Genomic DNA, 25,988 nt, shown 5'->3' with positions numbered 1-25,988 from the left:
AGCCTCAACGAGACAGGGAACTGCCCCGAGTACGAGGGAGGTGAGAGAGGGAGTCGGGGGGTGACAGAGAGCAGGGTAGAGAGAGACACACAGAGAGAGACACAGAGAGAGATAATACTAAAAGAGAGAAATGGTAGAGAAAGAAATGGAGAGAGAAGAGAGAGAGAGACAAAGAGTTTAGTATTTAATATTTTATTGGGATGCCTGATTAGCCGCTACTCTTCCTGGGGTCCAAACAGGAAACAAAACAACAAATAGAATACATAATATAATATACATAATACTACATTAAATACATAATATACATAATACTACATAATATACATAATATACATAATACTACATAATATAAATAACATACATAATATACATAACACAACATTATACTTCATAATATAAATAACATACATTATATACATAATCCTACATAATATACATAATATACATAATTTACATAACACAACATAATATACATAATACTACATAATATAAATAACATACATAATACTACATAATATAAATAACATACATAATACTACATAATATAAATAACATACATAATACTACATAATATAAATAACATACATAATACTACATAATATACATAATATACATAATACTACATAATATAAATAACATACATAATTTACATAATAATACATAATATAAATAACATACATAATACTACATAATATACATAATATACATAATACTACATAATATAAATAACATACATAATACTACATAATATACATAATATACATAATACTACATAATATAAATAACATACATAATATACATAATATACATAATACTACATAATATAAATAACATACATAATTTACATAATAATACATAATATAAATAACATACATAATACTACATAATATACATAATATACATAATACTACATAATATAAATAACATACATAATACTACATAATATACATAATATACATAATACTACATAATATAAATAACATACATAATATACATAATATACATAATACTACATAATATAAATAACATACATAATACTACATAATCCTACGTAATATACATAACACTACATAACATACATAATACTACATAATATACATAATCTCCTGCCTCACGTTTCAGAAACAGGTGATGGCTCCTGCCCTATGACCCGTTCCGGATGACACAAGCTAAAGATTCGTTCGGCCTCTTACCTACATGATACAATAACACAGTGCAAATTACAATGCAAGATATATTCAAATGTTTGTGTCTGTTCACAATCCCTGTTGTGTTGTAAGGTTTTCTTTATCTGTTTTTTAAAATCTGGATGTATTGCTTTCTTGAGTTACCTGGGGTGGCAGAGAGTTCCATGTAGTCATGGCTCTGTGTGTTTCTCAGCCTCTGTTCTGGACCTGGGGACCGTGAAGAGACCTCTGATTACATGTCTTGTGTTGAACAGATCAGTGTCCAAACTGTGTGTCAACTGTTTGAACAGACATTTCCGTACCTTCAACACATCAATACCTCGCACAAAGACCAATGGTGATACAGTCAATCTCTCCTCAACTTTGAGCCAGGAGAGATTTACATGCATGTTAATGTTTACGAAGTTGCTGACATTCGCCCTCCGTGTACATCTAAGTGCAATACGTGCTGCTCTGTTCAGGACCAACTGACACACAGGCTTTATTCAAGGTCAATGGAAGGTCATTAGCAAAAACAGAAAACAATAATGGCCCTAGCCAGCTGACTTGCGGTACACCACACTCACCAAATATGCAGTAGTTAAGCTTCTATTAAAGAAAACCCTCTGTGTTCTATTAGATAGGTAACTCTCAGAGAGAAAGAAGAGGAAGTGAGGAGAGTGAGAGATGATGAAGGAAGGAAGGAAGGAAGGAGAGAAAGACTGCTAGTCTGCCACTGCCAGACAAAGTTTGAGGAAAACAATTGAGAGAGAGAGACAGAGACAGAGACAGAGAGACAGAGACAGAGAGACAGAGACAGAGACAGAGAGACAGAGACAGAGAGACAGAGACAGAGTGCCCTTGAACAAGGAATTTAACTGTAGTTCGTCTTGTCACTCTGGATAGGATAAATGGTTGAAATGTAAATGTAGAGAGCAAGGTGAAGGGATTCCAGTAAATGAGCGAAGGAAAGAAAAGGAGGGTCTGGGTGAGAAGATAATGGAAGAGAAACAGGAGTGGAGTGAAGAGGGGAAGGGAGAGAGAGAAGAAACCAAAAGTGAAATTGGAAGCTAAACCAAAGATTATCTTCCTCTCCTTCTGCCCTCTCCCTCAATCCTTCCTATCTCTCTCTTCCTCTCATGTCTCTATCCTCCTACCCTTTCTTCTTCCTTCTCTTTCTCCGACCATGTGAGAATTCAGTCTGTCGGACTCCATTAGACACATCTCTGTGTGTCTGGGTTACTGTCTCTGTGTGTCTGGTCTGGTCTGCTCAAGGCTGATGTCTGGGCTGCTCCAGGCTGATATCTGTGCTGCTCTAGGCTAGTGTCTGTGCTGCTACAGGCTGATGTCTGTGCTGCTCTAGGCTAGTGTCTGTGCTGCTCCAGGCTGATGTCTGGGCTGCTCCAGGCTGATATCTGTGCTGCTCTAGGCTAGTGTCTGTGCTGCTACAGGCTGATGTCTGTGCTGCTCTAGGCTAGTGTCTGTGCTGCTCCAGGCTGATGTCTGGGCTGCTCCAGGCTGATATCTGTGCTGCTCTAGGCTAGTGTCTGTGCTGCTCCAGGCTGATGTCTGGGCTGCTCCAGGCTGATGTTTGTGCTGCTCCAGGCTGGTGTCTGGGCTGCTCCAGGCTGATGTCTGGTCTGCACCAGGCTGATGTCTTGTCTGCTCCAGGCTGATGTCTGGTCTGCTCCAGGCTGATGTCTGGTCTGCTCCAGGCTGATGTCTGGTCTGCTCCAGGCTGATATCTGGGCTGCTCCAGGCTGATGTCTGGGCTGCTCCAGGCTGATGTCTCTGGGGGAACTCAGTGCAGAAAGTGTATTTGACCAGTTTGTGATGTTACCAGCATGGGGAATGGGAGGGGAGGCATAATATGAAATTATCATAATTTGATGTAATAAGTGACTTAAGTTATACTTCTATTGTTCTCTTCTCCTCTTCCCCTCCTCTTCTCTCCTCTTCCCCTCCCCTTCTCTCCTCTTCCCCTCCTCTTCTCTCCTCTTCCCCTCCTATTCTCTTCTCTTCCCCTCCTCCTCTTCTCCTCTCCTCTTCTCTCCTCTTCTCTCCTCTTCCCATCCTCTTCTCTCCTCTTCCCCTCCTCTTCTCTCCTCTTCCCCTCCTCTTCTCCTCCTCTTCTCTCCTCTTCTCTCCTCTTCCCATCCTCTTCTCTCCTCTTCCCCTCCTCTTCTCTCCCCTTCTCTCCTCTTCCCCTCCTCTTCTCTCCACTTCCCCCCCTATTCTATCCTCTTCCCCTCCTCCTCTTCTCCTCTCCTCTTCTCTCCTCTTCTCTCCTCTTCCCAACCTCTTCTCTCCTCTTCCCCTCCTCTTCTCCTCCTCTTCTCTCCTCTTCTCTTCCCCTCCTCTTCTCTCCTCTTCCTTTCCTCTTCTCTCCTCTTCCCATCCTCTTCTCTCCTCTTCCCCTCCTCTTCCCCTCCTCTTCTCTCCTCTTCTCTCCTCTTCCCCTCCTCTTCGCTCTTCCCCTCCTCTTCTCTCCTCTTCCCCTCCTCTTCCCCTCCTCTTCCCCTCCTCTTCTCTCCTCTTCCCCTCTTCTTCTCTCCTCTTCCCCTCCTCTACTCTCCTCTCATCTCTTCTCTTATTCAGTCCATCCAAAGAAGAAGAACAGACAGACATGCGTGAGGAAGAGCCTGATCTGCGCCTTTGCCATGGCCTTCATCATCAGCGTCATGCTCATCGCGGCCAATCAGATGCTGCGGAACGGCATGGAGTAAGCCAATCACACTGTGAGCCAGGGGAGTGGGCCTTACAGTTAAATGACCTCACTTCCTCTCTCTGCAGCAAAAACAGGAAGACAGACCAGCCAGAACCCAAACACCTCTGTGAAGGACAACTATCTGTTATTTTAATGACGTTTGTTTTGATTTATATCATGAACAGTAAACAGACAAGAGAGTGCAAGTACTGAAGGACGCACACGGAAAATGTCGTTTTCAGTGGAAAAAAAGACTAATCAAATCAAAAACACTAAGAGGACTTGATGAACAGACCGGACATGATACAAAGCAATCTTTTATATGTTGTGGGCATAAAGGGATTCCTTTCATTTCTGTATCAGAGAAGGCCACCCCTTTAAGAATGATTTTCTAACCACCCCTTTAAAATAAATGTTTTTTTTTAACCTCCTATTTAAAAGATCAATTGTCTAATCAAAAGCAATCTATTGAACATGCATCAGGTGCTTTGAGCCATTCCTCATTTTTAACTGAACTTTTGGTTCTGGGTTTATTTCAGGAGGGAAAACATTACCTGACTAGCGCTCCTGCTTGTTTCACGTTTTAAACTGTATCTAAACGTGTTAATCTGTTAATTTTGATTATTATTCTACTATCTTATATTTACATGTTATGGTCACTCACCTGTGGACATTATACCAATGTATGTTTACACTGTAACAGAGATGGTTCGCGACTTGAGGACAAACTCGTGTTAGCTCCCAGAACAAACCCCTAGGCTTTAGCTCAGCTGACTTCCATAGTCTTAAGTCACATAGGCATCATTCTACACCTGACATTCCCTCCCTCACAATGTTGCTACAGTATAGTCGACTGTCTGTCTGTCTCTATGTCTGTCTGTATGCACTGCATGTGACTCAGTGGATATTTAAAGGCACTTGTATGTATGTACAGCGTTTACCGTATGTCGTGTCACTCTACGTGTCCATAGGGCGGTGTTCTGTGTCAACTGTCCCCAAAGGCTCGGAGCATGAACCACCTGACCTCTTTGGGTCCATGAATAATAAGGTTGTGGTCTGAAATGTCTTTGACCAGGTCCACAGTGTAAAAGTGTAAAAATGCTTTTCATTCCAGAAAGTTGTTGTTTTCCCCGCTCAGCCCACGTTCACTCGCCTTCACAGATCTGACAGGACTGACTGGATGGATGGATGAAACATATCCAATCTGACTGGATGGATGAATGCAACATGATGGAAAGTCCACCTCCTATCCAATCTGACTGGATGAATGAAACATGGTGGAAAGTCCACCTCCTATCCAATCTGACTGGATGGATGAATGAAACATGGTGGAAAGTCCACCTCCTATCCAATCTGACTGGATGGATGAAACATGGTGGAAAGTCCACCTCCTATCCAATCTGACTGGATGGATGAATGCAACATGGTGGAAAGTCCACCTCCTATCCAATCTGACTGGATGGATGAATGAAACATGGTGGAAAGTCCACCTCCTGTCCAATCTGAATGGATGGATGAATGAAACATGGTGGAAAGTCCACCTCCTATCCAATCTGACTGGATGGATGAATGAAACATGGTGGAAAGTCCACCTCCTATCCAATCTGACTGGATGGATGAAACATGGTGGAAAGTCCACCTCCTATCCAATCTGACTGGATGGATGAAACATGGTGGAAAGTCCACCTCCTATCCAATCTGACTGGATGGATGAATGCAACATGGTGGAAAGTCCACCTCCTATCCAATCTGACTGGATGGATGAATGAAACATGGTGGAAAGTCCACCTCCTGTCCAATCTGAATGGATGGATGAATGAAACATGGTGGAAAGTCCACCTCCTATCCAATCTGACTGGATGGATGAATGAAACATGGTGGAAAGTCCACCTCCTATCCAATCTGACTGGATGGATGAAACATGGTGGAAAGTCCACCTCCTATCCAATCTGACTGGATGGATGAAACATGGTGGAAAGTCCACCTCCTATCCAATCTGAATGGATGGATGAATGAAACATGGTGGAAAGTCCACCTCCTATCCAATCTGACTGGATGGATGAATGAAACATGGTGGAAAGTCCACCTCCTATCCAATCTGACTGGATGGATGAATGAAACATGGTGGAAAGTCCACCTCCTATCCAATCTGACTGGATGGATGAATGAAACATGGTGGAAAGTCCACCTCCTATCCAATCTGACTGGATGGATGAATGAAACATGGTGGAAAGTCCACCTCCTATCCAATCTGACTGGATGGATGAATGAAACATGGTGGAAAGTCCACCTCCTATCCAATCTGACTGGATGGATGAATGAAACATGGTGGAAAGTCCACCTCCTATCCAATCTGACTGGATGGATGAATGAAACATGGTGGAAAGTCCACCTCCTATCCAATCTGACTGGATGGATGAATGAAACATGGTGGAAAGTCCACCTCCTATCCAATCTGACTGGATGGATGAAACATGATGGAAAGTCCACCTCCTATCCAATCTGACTGGATGGATGAAACATGGTGGAAAGTCCACCTCCTATCCAATCTGAATGGATGGATGAAACATGGTGGAAAGTCCACCTCCTATCCAATCTGAATGGATGAATGAAACATGGTGGAAAGTCCACCTCCTATCCAATCTGACTGGATGGATGAAACATGGTGGAAAGTCCACCTCCTATCCAATCTGACTGGATGGATGGATGAAACATGGTGGAAAGTCCACCTCCTATCCAATCTGAATGGATGAATGAAACATGGTGGAAAGTCCACCTCCTATCCAATCTGACTGGATGGATGAAACATGATGGAAAGTCCACCTCCTATCCAATCTGACTGGATGGATGAAACATGGTGGAAAGTCCACCTCCTATCCAATCTGAATGGATGGATGAAACATGGTGGAAAGTCCACCTCCTATCCAATCTGAATGGATGAATGAAACATGGTGGAAAGTCCACCTCCTATCCAATCTGACTGGATGGATGAAACATGGTGGAAAGTCCACCTCCTATCCAATCTGACTGGATGGATGGATGAAACATGATGGAAAGTCCACCTCCTATCCAATCTGACTGGGTGGATGAATGCAACATGGTGGAAAGTCCACCTCCTATCCAATTTGACTGGATGGATGAATGAAACATGGTGGAAAGTCCACCTCCTATCCAATCTGACTGGATGGATGAAACATGGTGGAAAGTCCACCTCCTATCCAATCTGACTGGATGGATGAATGAAACATGGTGGAAAGTCCACCTCCTATCCAATCTGACTGGATGGATGAATGAAACATGGTGGAAAGTCCACCTCCTATCCAATCTGACTGGATGGATGAAACATGGTGGAAAGTCCACCTCCTGTCCAATCTGACTGGATGGATGAAACATGGTGGAAAGTCCACCTCCTATCCAATCTGACTGGATGGATGAATGCAACATGGTGGAAAGTCCACCTCCTATCCAATCTGACTGGATGGATGAATGAAACATGGTGGAAAGTCCACCTCCTATCCAATCTGACTGGATGGATGAAACATGGTGGAAAGTCCACCTCCTATCCAATCTGACTGGATGGATGAATGCAACATGGTGGAAAGTCCACCTCCTATCCAATCTGACTGGATGGATGAATGAAACATGGTGGAAAGTCCACCTCCTATCCAATCTGACTGGATGGATGAAACATGGTGGAAAGTCCACCTCCTATCCAATCTGACTGGATGGATGAATGAAACATGGTGGAAAGTCCACCTCCTATCCAATTTGACTGGATGGATGAATGAAACATGGTGGAAAGTCCACCTCCTATCCAATTTGACTGGATGGATCAATGAAACATGGTGGAAAGTCCACCTCCTATCCAATCTGACTGGATGGATGAATGAAACATGGTGGAAAGTCCACCTCCTGTCCAATCTGACTGGATGGATGAATGCAACATGGTGGAAAGTCCACCTCCTATCCAATCTGACTGGATGAATGAAACATGGTGGAAAGTCCACCTCCTATCCAATCTGACTGGATGGATGAATGAAACATGGTGGAAAGTCCACCTCCTATCCAATCTGACTGGATGAATGAAACATGGTGGAAAGTCCACCTCCTATCCAATCTGACTGGGTGGATGAATGCAACATGGTGGAAAGTCCACCTCCTATCCAATTTGACTGGATGGATGAATGAAACATGGTGGAAAGTCCACCTCCTATCCAATCTGACTGGATGGATGAAACATGGTGGAAAGTCCACCTCCTATCCAATCTGACTGGATGGATGAATGAAACATGGTGGAAAGTCCACCTCCTATCCAATTTGACTGGATGGATGAATGAATGAAACATGGTGGAAAGTCCACCTCCTATCCAATTTGACTGGATGGATCAATGAAACATGGTGGAAAGTCCACCTCCTATCCAATCTGACTGGATGGATGAATGAAACATGGTGGAAAGTCCACCTCCTGTCCAATCTGACTGGATGGATGAATGAAACATGGTGGAAAGTCCACCTCCTATCCAATCTGACTGGATGGATGGATGCAACATGGTGGAAAGTCCACCTCCTATCCAATTTGACTGGATGGATCAATGAAACATGGTGGAAAGTCCACCTCCTATCCAATCTGACTGGATGGATGAATGAAACATGGTGGAAAGTCCACCTCCTGTCCAATCTGACTGGATGGATGAATGCAACATGGTGGAAAGTCCACCTCCTATCCAATCTGACTGGATGAATGAAACATGGTGGAAAGTCCACCTCCTATCCAATCTGACTGGATGAATGAAACATGGTGGAAAGTCCACCTCCTATCCAATCTGACTGGATGAATGAAACATGGTGGAAAGTCCACCTCCTATCCAATCTGACTGGATGAATGAAACATGGTGGAAAGTCCACCTCCTATCCAATCTGACTGGATGGATGAAACATGGTGGAAAGTCCACCTCCTATCCAATCTGACTGGATGGATGAAACATGGTGGAAAGTCCACCTCCTATCCAATCTGACTGGATGGATGAAACATGGTGGAAAGTCCACCTCCTATCCAATCTGACTGGATGGATGAAACATGGTGGAAAGTCCACCTCCTGTCCAATCTGACTGGATGGATGGATGAAACATGGTGGAAAGTCCACCTCCTATCCAATCTGACTGGATGGATGAATGAAACATGGTGGAAAGTCCACCTCCTATCCAATCTGACTGGATGAATGCAACATGGTGGAAAGTCCACCTCCTATCCAATCTGACTGGATGGATGAAACATGGTGGAAAGTCCACCTCCTATCCAATCTGACTGGATGGATGAAACATGGTGGAAAGTCCACCTCCTATCCAATCTGACTGGATGGATGGATGAAACATGGTGGAAAGTCCACCTCCTATCCAATCTGACTGGATGAATGAAACATGGTGGAAAGTCCACCTCCTATCCAATCTGACTGGATGGATGAATGAAACATGGTGGAATCTCCAGCATTTATCCAATCTGAATGCTTGTTTTCTTGGCACCTACTGTACCAGGGCCCATATTCTCAAAGCATCTCAGAGTATGACGGCTGTTCGAGGATCAGTTTTCCCTTTTAAATCATAATCATTAAGATTATATAGACTGATCCTAGACTGAATACGGGCCCAGTCAGATGTCGTAGATCTGTGAGACGGACTAGGGGAGTGAACGAGCTTGGGCAAAAGAAGAGAAGCAACCTTTTCTGATGAACTACACGCTCAGACCAGGACAGATGAAATATTTATACTAAAATATATATTCCATTACCTCTACATCAATATGCATGTAGCTGCTATTTTAGTATTCCTTTCCTTTGGAGGATGAAGGTTAAAATCAATTCAACCTTTCCTATGGCCTTGATTTTAAATGTGTGTATGAACTACTGTCACATTTTACTTTCAGATTTATACTGAATTCTCTATTTATTCCAGCTATTAATCAAATCAGAATGCAGAGGGGAATATTTGGTCATAAATATGCAAATACAAGGTCACGTGGCCATAATCACCACCGAGCTGTTTCATCTCTTTTACACTGCTTGTCACAGGACTGCATGACTCACTGAGGCCTGGGGACATCAAGCGTCTCTGAGTAGGAGAGGCTGATCTATGGACAGGATGGAGCAGTACTGCTACTCTGAAATACATACTGTTCTTCACCCAGTAACGTGTTCAAGTCAAAGTGTATTCGTTTGCAGAGGTCTTTCCATTGTTGAAGTGTTTTCGCTCTCAATACCACATGTTTAGGCTGCTATAATGTAGAGATATTCATGTAGTGTAGTTCTTCACACTCAAAGTCATCTTGCTGTCTCAGATATCTAAATATATTTATATGTGATTGCAGAGGAACATTCTGGCCCATTGGTGCATTATTCTATTATTGTTATAAAGCCATTATGGTCCCTGACACCAGCATCTAATCGTAATGTGTATGTACATTAGTCATAGTTTTAATATTGTAAATGTTTCTGTCATATATTTTTGCAACCTGGTAAAGGGGATGTACTTGGGCTAAGAGAGAGCGTCTATATCCAGCACTGGTGGTTTGGAGACCTGTGGTTTTGCGATCAATGGAGGCTGGTGGGAGGAGCTTATAGAAGGACAGGCTCATTTTAATGTCTGGAATGGTATAAAAGGAAACAGAGTCAAACGTGGTTTCCATATGTTTGATACCGTTACATTTATTCCATTCAAGTCATTACAATGAACCCATCCTCCTACAGCTCCTCCCACCAGCCTCCATTGTTTGAGATTATATAAATGTCAAAAAAAATGTTTATGTATTGCACAGAGAGAAATCTAAAAAGAAAGAAAAACAGCAATATTAATGATGGTAACATTCAAATAAAGATATGTAGTCTGTATAAACATAATCAACCTGTGGTTATGCAATAAAATCTTTTTTTATATATATAGAAACCCCAAAAAAAACAGTTCTGTTTTTCCAGGGAATGAATAGACCACTTCCCAATAGTCATGTTTTACGTGTGTTTCATAACTTGGCCACTGTGTGGCAGCAGAGGGCTGCATCTGACAGAGCTATGGATAAATTAACCATTATACTGTACCTGTTTTAAGCCGCGTTTACACGTTGCACTAACATGTGAGTTTAGTGATCTGATAAATATGATTCAATTACTATCTAATTAAAGTTTGCGAAGTCTACATGTTGTATTAAAATAGCTGTGTTTACACAGCCAAACCAATTCAGATCTTTTTTTGACTAATTGGTATTTTGACCAATCAGATCTGAAAAAGATCTGATGTGATTGAGCAAAAGACCAATTAGTGGAAAAAATATTAGAACTGGGCTGCTGTGTAAAAGTAGTTTGCAATTTATTTGACAGATATTCTTTCAAAATAATATGAATTTATGTATTTTAAGAAAATTACTAATGACATAAATCAATGGTGCTACCTATCAATGATTTAAGAGGCCGCTATAAATTATGATTTAAATGCTTTCAACATCCAGATCTATTTACAGTTGCTTGATATCCAGACACAATGTGTTCCTGACTACCTTTGGAGGAGGTCAGGAAGATCTGATCACAATCAGATCACAAAGCGTCTTGGAATCGTCGACACCTGTCTTCAAATGTGGGCACTAGCAGAATGTGGACACAATCAGGACAAAGGGCACCAGGTATAAACGGGGCTTAAGTGTTGTGTGGAAAGGCTATGTTAGGACAGAAGCTCACTCCTACCAGCTGTCATCTGGGCATTCTTCAGAAAGTATTCAGACCTCTTGACTTATTCCACATTTTGTTACGTTACAGCCTTATTCTAAAATTGATTAAATTGTTTGTTTTTTCCTCATCAATTTACACACGATATCCCATAATGACAAAGCAAAAATAGGTTTTTAGAATTTTTTGCAAATGTATTAAAAATGAAAAACCTGAAATATTATATTTACATAAGTATTCAGGCCCTTTAGTCAGTACTTTGTTGAAGCACCTTTGCAGCGATTACAGCTTCAAGTCTTCTTGGATATGAGGCTACGAGCTTGGCTCACTTGTATTTGGGGAATTTCCCCCATTCTTCTCTGCAGATCCTTTTAAGCTCTTTCAGGTTGGATGGGGAGCATCGCTGCAGAACCATTTTTAGGTCTCTCCAGATCCGGTTCAAGTCCGGGCTCTGGCTGGGTCACTCAAGGACATTCAGAGACTTGTCCGAAGCCACTCCTGCATTGTCTTGGCTGTGTGCGTAGGGGTGTTGTCCTGCTGGAAGGTGAATATTCGCCACAGTCTGATGTCCTGAGCTCTCTGGAGCAGGTTTTCATCAAGGATCTCTCTGTACTTTACTCCGTTCATCTTTCCCTTTGATCCTGACTAGTCTCCCAGTCTCTTCCGCTAAAAAACATCCCCACAGCATGATGCTGCCACCACCATGCTTCACCGTAGGGATGGTAACAGGTTTCCTCCAGACGTGACACTTGGCATTATTTTATTTCTTAAAAAAAAAAAAATATTTCACCTTTATTTAACCAGGTGGGCTAGTTGAGAACAAGTTCATATTTGCAACTGCGACCTGCCCAAGATAAAGCAAAGCAGTTCGACACATACAACAACACAGAGTTACACATGGAATAAACAAACATACAATCAATAATACAGTAGAAAAATCTATATACAGCATGTGTAAATGAGGTAGGATAAGAGAGGTAAGGCAATAAATAGGCCATGGTGGCGAAGTAATTACAATTTAGCAATTAAACACTGGAATGGTAGAATGTGCAGAAGATGAAGGTGCAAGTTGTGATGTCTGGTTTCCTCCAGAGGTGGCGCTTGGCATTCAGAACAAGAGTTCATTCTTGGTTTCATCAGGCCAGAGAATCTTGTCCTTTAGGTGCCTTTTGGCAAACTCCAAGCGGGTTGTCATAGACCTTTTACTGAGGAGTGGCTTCAGTCTGGCCACTCTACCATAAAGGCCTGATTGGTGGAGTGCTGCAGGGATGATTGTCCTTCTGGAAGGTTCTCCCATCTCCACAGAGGAACTCTGGAGCTCCGTCAGAATGATGGAGGCCCCTGTGTTCTTGGGGACCTTCAATGCTGCAGACATTTTTCGGTACCCTCCCGACGATCTGTGCCTCGGCAAAATCCTGTCTCTGAGATTTCCTTCGACCTCATGGCTTGGTTTTTGCTCTAAGATGCACTGTCAACTGTTGGACCTTTATATAGACAGGTGTGTGGATCGCGTCCAATCAATTGAATTTACCACAGGTGGACTCCAATCAAGTTATAGAAACATCTCAAAGATAATCAATGGAAACAGGATGCACCTGAGGTCAATTTCGAGTTTCATAGCGAAGGGTCTGAATACTTATGTAAATAAAGTATGTATACTTTTTTTTTAGAAACCTGTTTTCACTCATTTACTTATTTTTTTTAATGTATCTGATATAGCTGACTTGTGGTTTCTACTGACAACTGAGATGTACAAACTATGGCATAAGAGAACAACAAGTGGATAAGAGGCAATCCGTAATTTGGATTAAGGAATTAATGAGCGAGCTAGGACGGACATAGTCAATATAACTATTTGTAAAGCACTTTTGAAATGTACAGCTACAGAATTCTCCCTGTACAGTGTTCTCCCTGTACAGTGTTCTCCCTGTACAGAATTCTCCATGTAGTGTTCTCCCTGTACAGAACTCTCCCTGTACAGAATTCTCCCTGTAGTGTTCTCCCTGTACAGTGTTCTCCCTGTACAGACTTCTCCCTGTACAGAGTTCTCCCTGTACAGTGTTCTCCCTGTACAGTGTTCTCCCTGTACAGAGTTCTCCCTGTACAGAGTTCTCCCTGTACAGTGTTCTCCCTGTACAGTGTTCTCCCTGTACAGAGTTCTCCCTGTACAGTGTTCTCCCTGTACAGAGTTCTCCCTGTACAGAATTCTCCCTGTACAGTGTTCTCCCTGTACAGAATTCTCCCTGTACAGTGTTCTCCCTGTACAGAATTCTCCCTGTACAGACTTCTCCCTATACAGAATTCTCCCTGTACAGACTTCTCCCTGTACAGTGTTCTCCCTGTACAGAATTCTCCATGTACAGAATTCTCCCTGTACAGTGTTCTCTCTGTACAGTGTTCTCTCTGCACAGTGTTCTCTCTGCATAGTGTTCTCCCTGTACAGAGTTCTCCCTGTACAGAATTCTCCATGTACAGAATTCTCCCTGTACAGTGTTCTCCCTGTAGTGTTCTCTCTGTACAGTGTTCTCTCTGCACAGTGTTCTCTCTGCATAGTGTTCTCCATGTACAGAATTATCCCTGTACAGTGTTCTCCCTGTACAGAGTTCTCCCTGTACAGTGTTTTCTCTGCACAGTGTTCTCTCTGCACAGTGTTCTCTCTGCATAGTGTTCTCCATGTACAGAATTCTCCCTGTACAGTGTTCTCCCTGTACAGTGTTCTCTCTGTACAGTGTTCTCTCTGCACAGAGTTCTCCCTGTACAGTGTTTTCTCTGCACAGTGTTTTCTCTGCACAGTGTTCTCCCTGTACAGAGTTCTCCCTGTACAGTATTTTCTCTGCACAGCGTTTTCTCTGCACAGTGTTCTCCCTGTACAGTGTTCTCCCTGTACAGAATTCTCCATGTACAGAATTCTCCCTGTACAGTGTTCTCCCTGTACAGTATTTTCTCTGCACAGCGTTCTCCCTGTACAGTGTTTTCTCTGCACAGTGTTCTCCCTGTACAGTGTTCTCCCTGTACAGTGTTCTCCCTGTACAGAATTCTCCATGTACAGAATTCTCCCTGTACAGTGTTCTCCCTGTACAGAATTCTCCATGTACAGAATTCTCCCTGTACAGTGTTCTCCCTGTACAGTGTTCTCTCTGCACAGTGTTCTCCCTGTACAGTGTTCTCCCTGTACAGTGTTCTCCCTGTACAGAATTCTCCATGTACAGAATTCTCCCTGTACAGTGTTTTCCCTGTACAGAGTTCTCCCTGTACAGTGTTTTCTCTGTATAGTGTTCTCCCTGTACAGTGTTCTCCCTGTACAGTGTTCTCCCTGTTCAGAGTTCTCCCTGTACAGTGTTTTCTCTGCACAGTGTTTTCTCTGCACAGTGTTTTCTCTGCACAGTGTTTTCTCTGCACAGTGTTCTCCCTGTACAGTGTTCTCCCTGCACAGTGTTCTCCATGTACAGTGTTCTCCCTGTACAGTGTTCTCCCTGCACAGTGTTCTCCCTGTACAGTGTTCTCCCTGTACAGTGTTCTCCCTGCACAGTGTTCTCCCTGCACAGTGTTCTCCCTGCACAGTGTTCTCCCTGCACAGTGTTCTCCCTGCACAGTGTTCTCCCTGCACAGTGTTCTCCCTGTACAGTGTTCTCTCTGTACACCAAGTGCAGAACCGTAGGATAAATAAAGGAGCATATAAGCAGACAATGAAAGCTCTTTCAATATTCGATGATTACATTTCTCTACAACAGGCTATAGGCTACATGTGCACCACCAAGTCAGAACAGTAGGCGAAATTAAGAGGGGATAACAGACCAAATTATTAGCGTGAGGCAGATGGCCTACGAACAGCTTTTACACAACATACACTTAGTATTACTTTCTTAGCTACAGTGTACATACATTGGCTTGTGAAAGTATTCACCCCCCTTGGCATTTTTCCTATTTTTCCTAATTCATGATGTTGACATGATCAGTCCAATCAAAACTACTGTACATATAATGTGAATTGACATAATTTTATCTGTGGCCAATGACCTTCAGTCTTCTTGGATGGGGACTTCCTATGTAATTCCATCTCAGCACCCTAGGGCTAGAATTTTCTAAGGTCTCCCCTCAGATTTCGCAGTGGCGTAGTTTCCCCATGACTGACAGAACACTGAGCCAATCACGGCGCACTGCTCCGTATTTTCTGCTGGCTTGCCCCACCAACACAGAAAGCACTGAGCTCGTCTGAAACACCTGCATTTTGGAGATGCCTTGCTCAAGAAAACAAAAATAGACCTTGTTTGTATGCGGCTTTATTAACTCAATGAATAATATTTTTTACATTGTTTGCCAACTGATTTGTGACACTTATTAATGCCAAAAAAACATGCAAAACAGGCATACTGAATACTTTCCGAATGCACTTTATGTCAACGTTTTGGTTCAAATGTCACATCTGATCATGTTGTTCAGTATCATTTGGTTTATTTTTATTCTGAAGGAGTAGCTGAATGTATCAGTGGTTTTACCATGAACATGATGGTGTGGTATACAACACGTATCACCTTTACCTTGTATCACCTTTACCTTGTCCAGGTGTTTACAACATGTATCACCTTTACCTTGTCCAGGTGTTTACAACATGTATCACCTTTACCTTGTCCAGGTGTTTACAACATGTACCACCTTTATCTTGTATCACCTTTACCTTGTCCAGGTGTTTACAACATGTACCACATTTATCTTGTATCACCTTTACCTTGTATCACCTTTACCTTGTCCAGGTGTTTACAACATGTACCACATTTATCTTGTATCACCTTTACCTTGTCCAGGTGTTTACAACATGTATCACCTTTACCTTGTATCACCTTTACCTTGTCCAGGTGTTTACAACATGTATCACCTTTACCTTGTCCAGGTGTTTACAACACGTATCACCTTTACCTTGTCCAGGTGTTTACAACATCTACAACTGCCCGAGTTACACCAGGAACGCACAATGCCTCCATCTGTGCTGAGTGTCCACAATAGGCTGAGAGGCTGAACTGAGGACTTGTAGGCCTGTTGTAATGCTGGTCCTCACCAGACATCACCGCCAACAACGTCGCCTATGGGCACAAACCCACCGTTGCTGGACCAGACAGGATTGGCAAAAAGTGCTTTTCACTGACGAGTTGCGGTATTGTCTCACCAAGGGTGATGGTCGGAATTGCGTTTATCATTGAAGGAATGAGCGTTACACCGAGGTCTGTACTCTGGAGCGGGATCGACTTGGAGGTGGAGGGTCCGTCGTGGTCTGGCGCGGTGTGTCACAGCATCATCGGACTGAGCTTGGGACTTGTTCAGTTTATGTCTCAGCTGTTGAATATTGTTATTGTTATGTTCATACAAATATTTACACATGATACGTTTTGACAGTGAGAGGACGTTCCTTTTGCTGAGTTTATATATATATATATACACACACAACCGTTCAAAAGTTTGGGGTCACTTAGAAATGTCCTTGTTTTTAAAAGGAAAGCACTGTTTTTGTCCATTAAAATAACATCAAATTGATCAGAAATACAGTGTAGACATTGTTAATGTTGTAAATGACTATTGTAGTTGGAAACAGATTTTTTTAATGGAATATCGACATAGGCGTACAGAGGCCCATTATCAGCAACCATCACTCCTATGTTCTAATGGTGTTAGCTAATCCAAGTTGATCATTTTACAAGGCTGATTCATGAAGATTCACGAAGCAAAACACCGTCTCAACGTCAACAGTGAAGAGGCGACTCCGGGATGCGGCCTTCTCGGCAGAATTCCTCTGTCCAGTGTCTGTGTTCTTTTGCCCATCTTAATCTTTTATTTTTATTGGCCAGTCTGAGATATGGCTTTTTCTTTGCAACTCTGCCAAGAATGACCAGCATCCGGGAGTCGCCTCTTCACTGTTGACGTTGAGACGGGTGTTTTGCGGGTACTATTTAATGAAGCTGCTTCTCAAACTAGACACTCTAATGTACTTGTCCTCTTGCTCAGTTATGCACCGGGGCCTCCCACTCCTCTTTCTATTTGGTTTAGAGACAGTTTGCCCTGTTCTGTGAAGGGAGTAGTACACAGCTTTGTACGAGATCTTCAGTTTCTTGGCAATTTCTCACATGGAATAGCGTTCATTTCTCAGAACAAGAATAGACTGACGAGTTTCAGAATAAGGTTCTTTGTTTTTGTCCATTTTGAGCCTGTAATCGAACCCACAAATGCTGATGCTCCAGGTACTCAACTAGTCTAAAGGAGGCCAGTTTAATTGCTTCTTTAAACCAGAACAAGTTTTCAGCTGTGCTAACATAAATGCAAAAGGGTTTTCTAATGGTCAATTAGCCTTTTAAAAATGATAAACTTGGATTAGCTAACACAACATGTGGAACTCAGGGGTGATGATTGCTGATAATGGGCCTCTGTACGCTTATGTAGATATTCCATTAAAAATCAGCCGTTTCCAGCTACAATAGTCATTTACAACATTAACAATGTCTACACTGTATTTCTGATCAATTTGATGTTATTTTAATGGACAACATTTTTTGCTTTTCTTTTAAAAACAAGGCCATTTCTAAGTGACCCCAAATTTTTGAACAGTAGTGTGTGTGTGTGTATAAATATATAAATAATTATTTCTTGCAGGACCTAACATATCATACAGTAGTGCACAATTTCCAGGGACCCGTTTTGGCTTGTGACATGAGCACCACTTTCAAACCTTCTGACTGAAATTATACAAAATCTCTGGAGCATCACTTTAAGTGTTGTTATGTCTCTGTAATAAAAAGTATTAAGAGACATTGATGACGAGGGTAGAAATGTGAAGAGGGAAGCCCTTTTCTGACGTGACGACACAGACGAGTTACGTCCTCAACCAAGGACAGACAGAGAACATAACACTGGTTAGCACAAAACATCCATTTAATCTGAGGTATCTATTACAATCATGTACAAGTCCTGTGGAAATGAACACTCACAGACAGCTGATAGAAAACACTTTGTAAGACCCACGTCAGACCAGACAGGCTGTAGCTGTCAACCCCTGGGACAATGACAGCGTGGCTGGGGTCAAATCTAATCCAATTATGTTAGTTCTAGAAGGTGAATTGAGAAATTCTAGACTCAAAAAGTGCCTTGCATTTTCAACAGGGGACATTCCTTTCTGTTCCTCAATTGGAATTATGATTCAGGTTCTGAATTTCCTGAATGGAATGTACTCCTACCACTGACTGTGACATAATACTGTAGTGGACAGAGAATTATGTTACTCTTCATGTTTCAGCTTAGTCAATAGAAGGGATATGTAATACTGTATGGGACTTAAACTGAAATCAAGTCAAACAAAGCAACCCTACTTGTTCATGGTAAAGAAGAGAATTGTGGGGATAGGCAGTGTGCTAGGATTCAAATGTTTCTTTAAAACGGTTCAAACTGCTCCTCTTTATTGATACGACACTTGTTTGAATAGTAGAGGGACATCGATAATGTAATAAAAGGCACCGTAACAAGGCTGGTTGTTTTTCATACGTTTGTATGAAAAAAAATTAAAATAAACACTCTTCCCACTGGCCTCCATTTAGCGTTTCTGTGCACAATCAACACAAACCTGCAGAATTGATATGGACCGTAGTCTGTTGTTGATCATATTAGGGGACCAATGAAGTCATATTTACCCTATTCTATAACCAGTCAGTCACGGGGCGGCGCACCATCTTAGAGGCTCTAGCAAAATGGCTATGTAGCACCTCTGACATACAGAACAATACAATCACTAGCTGTTTTTGTTCTGGTGTCTCACATACCTTTACATGTCTATGTTGAAGTACCACGTTGGGAGGAGGTGTGTTGAGGGGAGAGTACCACGTCGGGAGGAGGTGTGTGGAGGGGAGAGTACCACGTCGGGAGGAGGTGTGTGGAGGGGAGAGTACCACGTCGGGAGGAGGTGTGTGGAGGGGAGAGTATCACGTCGGGAGGAGGTGTGTGGAGGGGAGAGTACCACGTCGGGAGGAGGTGTGTAGAGGGGAGAGTACCACGTCGGGAGGAGGTGTGTGGAGGGGAGAGTACCACGTCGGGAGGAGGTGTGTGGAGGGGAGAGTATCACGTCGGGAGGAGGTGTGTGGAGGAGAGTATCACGTCGGGAGGAGGTGTGTGTGTGTGGAGGGGAGAGTATCACGTCAGGAGGAGGTGTGTGGAGGGGAGAGTACCACGTCGGGAGGAGGTGTGTAGAGGGGAGAGTACCACGTCGGGAGGAGGTGTGTGGAGGGGAGAGTACCACGTCGGGAGGAGGTGTGTGGAGGGGAGAGTACCACGTCGGGAGGAGGTGTGTGGAGGGGAGAGTACCACGTCGGGAGGAGGTGTGTTGAGGGGAGAGTACCACGTCGGGAGGAGGTGTGTGGAGGGGAGAGTACCACGTCGGGAGGAGGTGTGTGGAGGGGAGAGTACCACGTCGGGAGGAGGTGTGTGGAGGGGAGAGTATCACGTCGGGAGGAGGTGTGTGGAGGGGAGAGTACCACGTCTGGAGGAGGTGTGTAGAGGGGAGAGTACCACGTCGGGAGGAGGTGTGTGGAGGGGAAATAGAAAATAGTATTTACTACATTTTGTAGCAGCATTCGTTTAGTGTATCAAATAGTCTCTGTTGATGAGGTCAGGTGACAGAGATTGGATTGGTCAAAGAGTTCTGTAGTTGTCCTGGCAACCCCCAGATTAGATCCACTGTGCGTGAGAGTGTCCTCAAAACAGAGGGAGTTGAGTAAGAGACAGGTAGGCAGACAACTAAGTTGGGTTGGATACAGGGAGCCAGGGGCCAGAGTAGATCACAACTCTGGGTCCGGGGGGGGCGAGAGAGACAACAGGGAAGAAAATGGTATATAGAGCCAGGTCAGGTTGATTGATAATCAAAACTATTGTGTAGAGGATGGCTGTAGTCAGTCCGTGTGTAGAGGATGGCTGTAGTCAGTCCGTGTGTAGAGGATGGCTGTAGTCCGCCCGTGTGTAGAGGATGGCTGTAGTCCGCCCGGGTGTAGAGGATGGCTGTAGTCCGCCCGTGTGTAGAGGATGGCTGTAGTCAGTCCGTGTGTAGAGGATGGCTGTAGTCCGTCCGTGTGTAGAGGATGGCTGTAGTCCGTCCGTGTGTAGAGGATGGCTGTAGTCAGTCCGTGTGTAGAGGATGGCTGTAGTCAGTCCGTGTGTAGAGGATGGCTGTAGTCAGTCCGTGTGTAGAGGATGGCTGTAGTCAGTCCGTGTGTAGAGGATGGCTGTAGTCAGTCCGTGTGTAGAGGATGGCTGTAGTCAGTCTGTGTGTAGAGGATGGCTGTAGTCAGTCTGTGTGTAGAGGATGGCTGTAGTCAGTCTGTGTGTAGAGGATGGCTGTAGTCAGTCTGTGTGTAGAGGATGGCTGTAGTCAGTCTGTGTGTAGAGGATGGCTGTAGTCAGTCTGTGTGTAGAGGATGGCTGTAGTCAGTCTGTGTGTAGAGGATGGCTGTAGTCAGTCTGTGTGTAGAGGATGGCTGTAGTCAGTCTGTGTAGAGGATGGCTGTAGTCAGTCTGTGTAGAGGATGGCTGTAGTCAGTCTGTGTGTAGAGGATGGCTGTAGTCAGTCTGTGTGTAGAGGATGGCTGTAGTCAGTCTGTGTGTAGAGGATGGCTGTAGTCAGTCTGTGTGTAGAGGATGGCTGTAGTCAGTCTGTGTGTAGAGGATGGCTGTAGTCAGTCTGTGTGTAGAGGATGGCTGTAGTCAGTCTGTGTGTAGAGGATGGCTGTAGTCCGATTGAATCAGAACTCTGTATGTAGAGGATGGCTGTAGTCCTTGTTCCCTAGTGGGCTTTCACTGGGCTTCATATAAACCCCCTCCATGGCCCTCCACAGGCTGTGCTGGCTGGGGCCCATCATGGCGTGCACTTCCCTCTGCCCGTGGATGGGCCGGCCGTACTGCTCCCCCGTAATCGATAGCAACGCATCGGTGGAGGCGTGCTGGAAGCGGACGGCCTCCTCGCGCTGCCACACCGCCCCTCCACACTGCACCGTCCACTCATCCAGGTGGTCCCCCTCGCCCTCCTCACCAAACGCACTCACCTCCTGAGAGAGGGGGGAGAGGGAGAGAGAGCCCGGGGGAGGGAGAAAGAAAGAGGATCAGAGAAAGCATGAACAATTATACAATGATATATCTTTTTAGTATTGTAGTTAGTGATTGAGGGCAACAGAGAGCAGGGGTTCAATCCAGCATCAAGGACAACACACCCTACAACCTCCTGTGCCATAAAGGTCCAGACTAGAGGTCGACCGATTATGATTTTTCACCGTCGATACCGATTATTGGAGGACCAAAAAAGCCGATACCGATTAAATCGGTCGATTTTTATTTATTTATTTGTAATAATGACAATTACAACAATACTGAATGAATACTTATTTTAACTTAATATAATACATCAATAAAATCAATTTAGCCTCAAGTAAAAATGTATTTTATTTTATTTATTTAACCAGGTAAGCTAGTTGAGAACAAGTTCTCATTTGCAACTGCAACCTGGCCAAGATAAAGCATAGCAGTTTGACACATACAACACAGAGTTACACATGGAATAAACAAACATACAGTCAATAATACAGTAGGAAAAAAAGAAAAGAAAATCTATAAACAGTGAGTGCAAATAAGGGAGTTAAGGCAATAAATAGGCCCTGGTGGTGAAGTAATTATAATATGGCAATTAAACACTGGAATGGTAGATGTGCAAAAGATGGATGTGCAAGTAGAGATACTGTGGTGCAAAAGGAGCTAAATACAGTATGGGGATGAGGTAGATAGATGGGCTGTATACAGATGGGCTATGAACAGGTGCAGTGATCTGTGAGCTGCTCTGACAGCTGGTGCTTAAAGCTAGTGAGGGAGATATGAGTCTCCAGCTTCAGTGATTTTTGCAGTTCGTTCCAGTCAGTGGCAGCAGAGAACTGGAAGGAAAGGCGACCAAAGGACCAATTGGCTTTGGGGGTGACCAGTGAGATATACCTGCTGGAGCGCGTGCTACGAGTGGGTGCTGCTATGGTGACCAGCGAGCTGAGATACGGCGGGGCTTTACCTACCAGAGACTTGTAGATGACCTGGAGCCAGTGGGTTTGGCGACGAGTATGAAGCGAGGGCCAGCCAACAAGAGCGTACAGGTCGCAGTGGTGGGTAGTATATGGGGTTTTGGTGACAAAACGGATGGCACTGTGATAGACTACATCCAGTTTGCTGAGTAGAGTGTTGGAGGCTATTTTATAGATGACATCGCCGATGTCACTGATGTCAAAATAATGAAACATGTTCTATTTGGTTTAAATAATGCAAAAACAAAGTGTTGGAGAAGAAAGTAAAAGTGTAATATGTGCCATGGAAGAAAGCTAACATTTCAGTTCCTTGCTCAGAACATGAGAACATATGAAAGCTGGCGGTTCCTTTTAACATGAGTCTTCAATATTCCCAGGTAAAAAGTTTTAGGTTGTAGTTATTATAGGACTATTTCCCTCTATACCATTTGTATTTCATTAACCTTTGACAATTGCATGTTCTTATAGGCACTTTAGTATTGCCAGTGTAACAGTATAGCTTCCGTCCCTCTCCTCGCTCCTCCCTGGGCTCGAACCAGGAACACAACGACAACAGCCACCCTCGAAGCAGCGTTACCCATGCAGAGCAAGGGGAACAACCACTCCAAGTCTCAGAGCGAGTGATGTTTGAAACGCTATTAGCGCGCGCTAACTAGCTAGCCATTTCACATCGGTTACACCAGCCTCATCTCGGGAGTTGATAGGCTTGAAGTCATAAACAGCGCAATGCTTCACGCACAACGAAGAGCTGCTGGCGAAACACACGAAAGTGCTGTTTGAATGAATGTTTACATGCCTGCTTCTGCCTACCACCGCTCAGTCAGATACTTAGATGCTCAGTCAGATTATATGCAATGCAGGACATGTTAGATATTATCTAGTAATATCATCAACCATGTGTAATTAACTAGTGATTATGATTGATTGTTTTTTTTAGAAGTTTAATGCTAGCTAGCAACTTACCTTGGCTTACTGCGTTCGCGTAGCAGGCAGTCTCCTTGTGGAGTGCAACGAGAGAGAGGCAGGTCGTTATTGTGTTGGACTAGTTAACTGTAAGGTTGCAAGATTGAATCCCCGAGCTGACAAGGTGAAAATCTGTCATTCTGCCCCTGAACGAGGCAGTTAACCCACCGTTCCGAGGCCATCATTGAAAATAAGAATGTGTTCTTAACTGACTTGCCTAGATAAATAACAAGATATATATATAAATAAATAAATAAAAAATTTACATCTGCAAATCGGCGCCCAAAAATACAGATTTCTGATTTTTATGAAAACTTTAAATGGGCCCTAATTAAAATCAGCCATTCCGATTAATCGGTCGACCACTAGTCCAGACCTCTTGTGAAACATGGTGCTACACTTATCTCCACACAGTGAGCCAGGCTAAAGTGCTTCAAAACAGAATAAACAAATATTGACATAGATTTTCACCCCAAATGACAGCCTATTCCACTATACCCTTCAAACTCAACTCCGGACCTCGAAGACAGTTCCATTGCCTTTTTTCATTGTTTCCCCTAATCAGGGACTGATTTAAACCGGTCACAAAATAATGATAAGGTAGAACAGAAAACTAGCAGGCTCCTCTAGGGTATGAGTTGAGTACCTCTGCGCTATACAGAGCACTATTTTTGACCAGAACCTTATGGGCCCTTTTAACTATAGCTATATGGGCCCTGGTCGAAATAGGGAATAGGGTGTCATTTGGGTCACACACGTGATGTTTCCCTTGACCTGGTTGGAGGAAAGCGGAGAGGAGAAGTAGTGGCTGTGCAGGTTGCGTCCAGTGTTGACATGTGTGAGGCGGATGGTCTGACCACACTTAATAGGAGTCCCCCGGTGACACTGGGCCCCGCTGGTGCCCCGTACACTCCAGTAGCTGTTACTGTCCTCCACCGTGGTCACGCCTGTTACTGACTGCTGTCCGCTGCCTGGCAGGACAGAGAGAGGCAAATACACCGTCAGGCAAACAGAAACATGAGTGAGAACAATGGAGAAGAGAGAGAATATAATCAAGTCAAGCTGATTTTCCATTTCTCTGTATCCAAGCTTATAGTTAGCTACTAGTAGACGCTGGCAGTTGGCTAGATAGCAAGAATCAAGACTCACCGGAGCCGTAGCGCACGTCGTGAGAGTGCAGTCTGACATTGTGCTTTACATTTAACAGCTTTACAACCGAGCCGCAAGTCACAAAGCTCAGTTCCGTCCCGAGCGATATCCCAAATAAACATGTCAATAAGAAAGCGCTCAATAAAAAGTGTGAGTGACCAGTACAGTTATCCATTACCGCTCGCAGCTGCCACTCAACTCCGCGATGTTCATTAGTTTCTGCTACGTCATGGAAATGGTACCGTGGGGGAGGAGGGCGCCCCCTGCTGGCGCGGATGACTCGTTTTAGATTAAAAGTAATGTGGCATTTGCGGATTTTGTGATACATTTGAAGTACTTATGAGTCTACTTCGTTTGTTTTTACGTTGAAATCATAACTTAGTTCGTTATTTTCCTTTTTATCGCTGCGGAACGTGGTCGCAGGACTTGACGTTATAATTATTGTCCACCAGGGGGAGTGGTTGGGCTCCACTTCACACGGAGTCGGAAGTTTCCTCACCACCGGAATTCAACACGCCGCTTTTCATCAGCCATTTTTATTATTACAAGCTTGCGCGAAGATATAGCGTAGCGACATATCCTTCTACATTTCAAGGATTTAGGTCAAGTATCGTCGCAGGGAGAAGTAAGTTATTTTAACAAAATGAGTTTGGTGTCCCCGGAAATAATCCCGCGCCAACAACATGGGAACAATAGCATTGACTGTTGTCCTCCTGGCTAAGTTAACTAACTACAGGGGCCTTGTTGTTGTCTCCCAGTATCTTGATTTTTAGCAACAAAACATATTGCTAACTGAAGTCAAGGATACACAATTCAGAGTTCATTATCAACGTGTCTTGGTAATATAACAACTTAAAGTCGCCACATGGCTAACGAAAGCCCTTCACGTTTAACTTCGCGAGCTAATGTGTTTGTGCTTGCTAGCCAGTTAGCGTGGGTATATAGCTAATTAGCTACTGAGATACGAAGTTCAAAACTAAGAAAAAGCATAGTTAGCTAGTTATGTAAGCATCCTATAAAACCGCAGAGATGGTTGGCTAGAAAACCAAGCATCCCAGCGCAACATTGGTTTCTTAATTAACCGTACCTAAGCGTTAACTAGCTAGGTAATGTAGCATCTAAATGTGTCTTTTCTGTTCACTGGTGTTTTGTGTTGCGTGAGACGTCCATCATCTGTGTTAACGTGTTTTACGGTTCTCAATCCGTCCACGATTCTCTA

General features: G+C 43.6%; 3 protein-coding genes and 2 long non-coding RNA genes across 28 annotated transcripts in view; 3 read left to right on the top strand and 2 right to left on the bottom strand.

Annotated features, from left to right (window-relative positions):
* LOC118375748 (calcium-binding protein 8-like) overlaps positions 1-3,919 on the top strand; it is a 73,413-nt gene extending 69,494 nt beyond the window's left edge. The window contains exons 5-6 of the mRNA XM_052520553.1: positions 1-40; positions 3,765-3,919. The exon at positions 1-40 is cut by the window's left edge and continues 111 nt beyond it. Coding sequence (XP_052376513.1) covers positions 1-40; positions 3,765-3,892 — 168 coding nt within the window. The 3' untranslated portion in view covers positions 3,893-3,919. The remainder of the gene's footprint in view (positions 41-3,764) is intronic.
* A 1,219-nt stretch (positions 3,920-5,138) lies between these two features.
* Positions 5,139-9,186, bottom strand: LOC127930689 (uncharacterized). 10 transcript variants are annotated; one of them, XR_008138777.1, is made up of 6 exons: positions 8,591-9,186; positions 7,383-7,880; positions 6,936-7,280; positions 6,650-6,837; positions 5,909-6,265; positions 5,139-5,214 (listed from the first exon to the last, which is right to left on the bottom strand). It is a non-coding gene; the product is annotated as an uncharacterized LOC127930689 (long non-coding RNA). The 10 variants fall into 10 exon arrangements; XR_008138776.1 differs by lacking the exon at positions 6,650-6,837 and having other exon boundaries at positions 5,909-6,504; positions 8,591-8,731; positions 8,826-9,186; XR_008138779.1 differs by lacking the exon at positions 6,650-6,837 and having other exon boundaries at positions 5,909-6,504; positions 8,591-8,684; positions 8,826-9,186.
* A 9,292-nt stretch (positions 9,187-18,478) lies between these two features.
* On the top strand, positions 18,479-20,275 carry LOC127930688 (uncharacterized). Of its 15 annotated transcripts, none has more exons than XR_008138763.1 (6): positions 18,479-19,413; positions 19,516-19,549; positions 19,584-19,685; positions 19,758-19,927; positions 19,962-20,029; positions 20,132-20,275. It is a non-coding gene; the product is annotated as an uncharacterized LOC127930688 (long non-coding RNA). The 15 variants fall into 15 exon arrangements; XR_008138762.1 differs by having other exon boundaries at positions 20,098-20,222; XR_008138766.1 differs by having other exon boundaries at positions 19,962-19,995; positions 20,064-20,204.
* On the bottom strand, positions 20,207-25,003 carry sdf2 (stromal cell-derived factor 2). Its single transcript, XM_035762350.2, has 3 exons — positions 24,770-25,003; positions 24,395-24,591; positions 20,207-21,646 (listed from the first exon to the last, which is right to left on the bottom strand). The coding sequence occupies exons 1-3, from the start codon at positions 24,942-24,944 to the stop codon at positions 21,344-21,346; spliced, it is 675 nt and encodes a 224-aa protein (XP_035618243.1). The 5' UTR covers positions 24,945-25,003; the 3' UTR covers positions 20,207-21,343.
* Positions 25,004-25,227: 224 nt separating this feature from the next.
* The window catches only part of supt6h (SPT6 homolog, histone chaperone and transcription elongation factor), a 55,626-nt gene continuing 54,865 nt past the window's right edge, over positions 25,228-25,988 (top strand). Inside the window, exon 1 of the mRNA XM_052520552.1 lies at positions 25,228-25,394. The gene's annotated coding sequence lies outside the window, so the exon portion shown is untranslated. The remainder of the gene's footprint in view (positions 25,395-25,988) is intronic.

The sequence above is a fragment of the Oncorhynchus keta genome, chromosome 6 (genome assembly GCF_023373465.1).
Source record: "Oncorhynchus keta strain PuntledgeMale-10-30-2019 chromosome 6, Oket_V2, whole genome shotgun sequence".
Classification (NCBI taxonomy): Eukaryota; Metazoa; Chordata; class Actinopteri; order Salmoniformes; family Salmonidae; genus Oncorhynchus; species Oncorhynchus keta.
The sequence above is the reverse complement of the archived record's forward strand: the minus strand, read 5'-3'. Positions and strand labels throughout refer to the sequence as shown.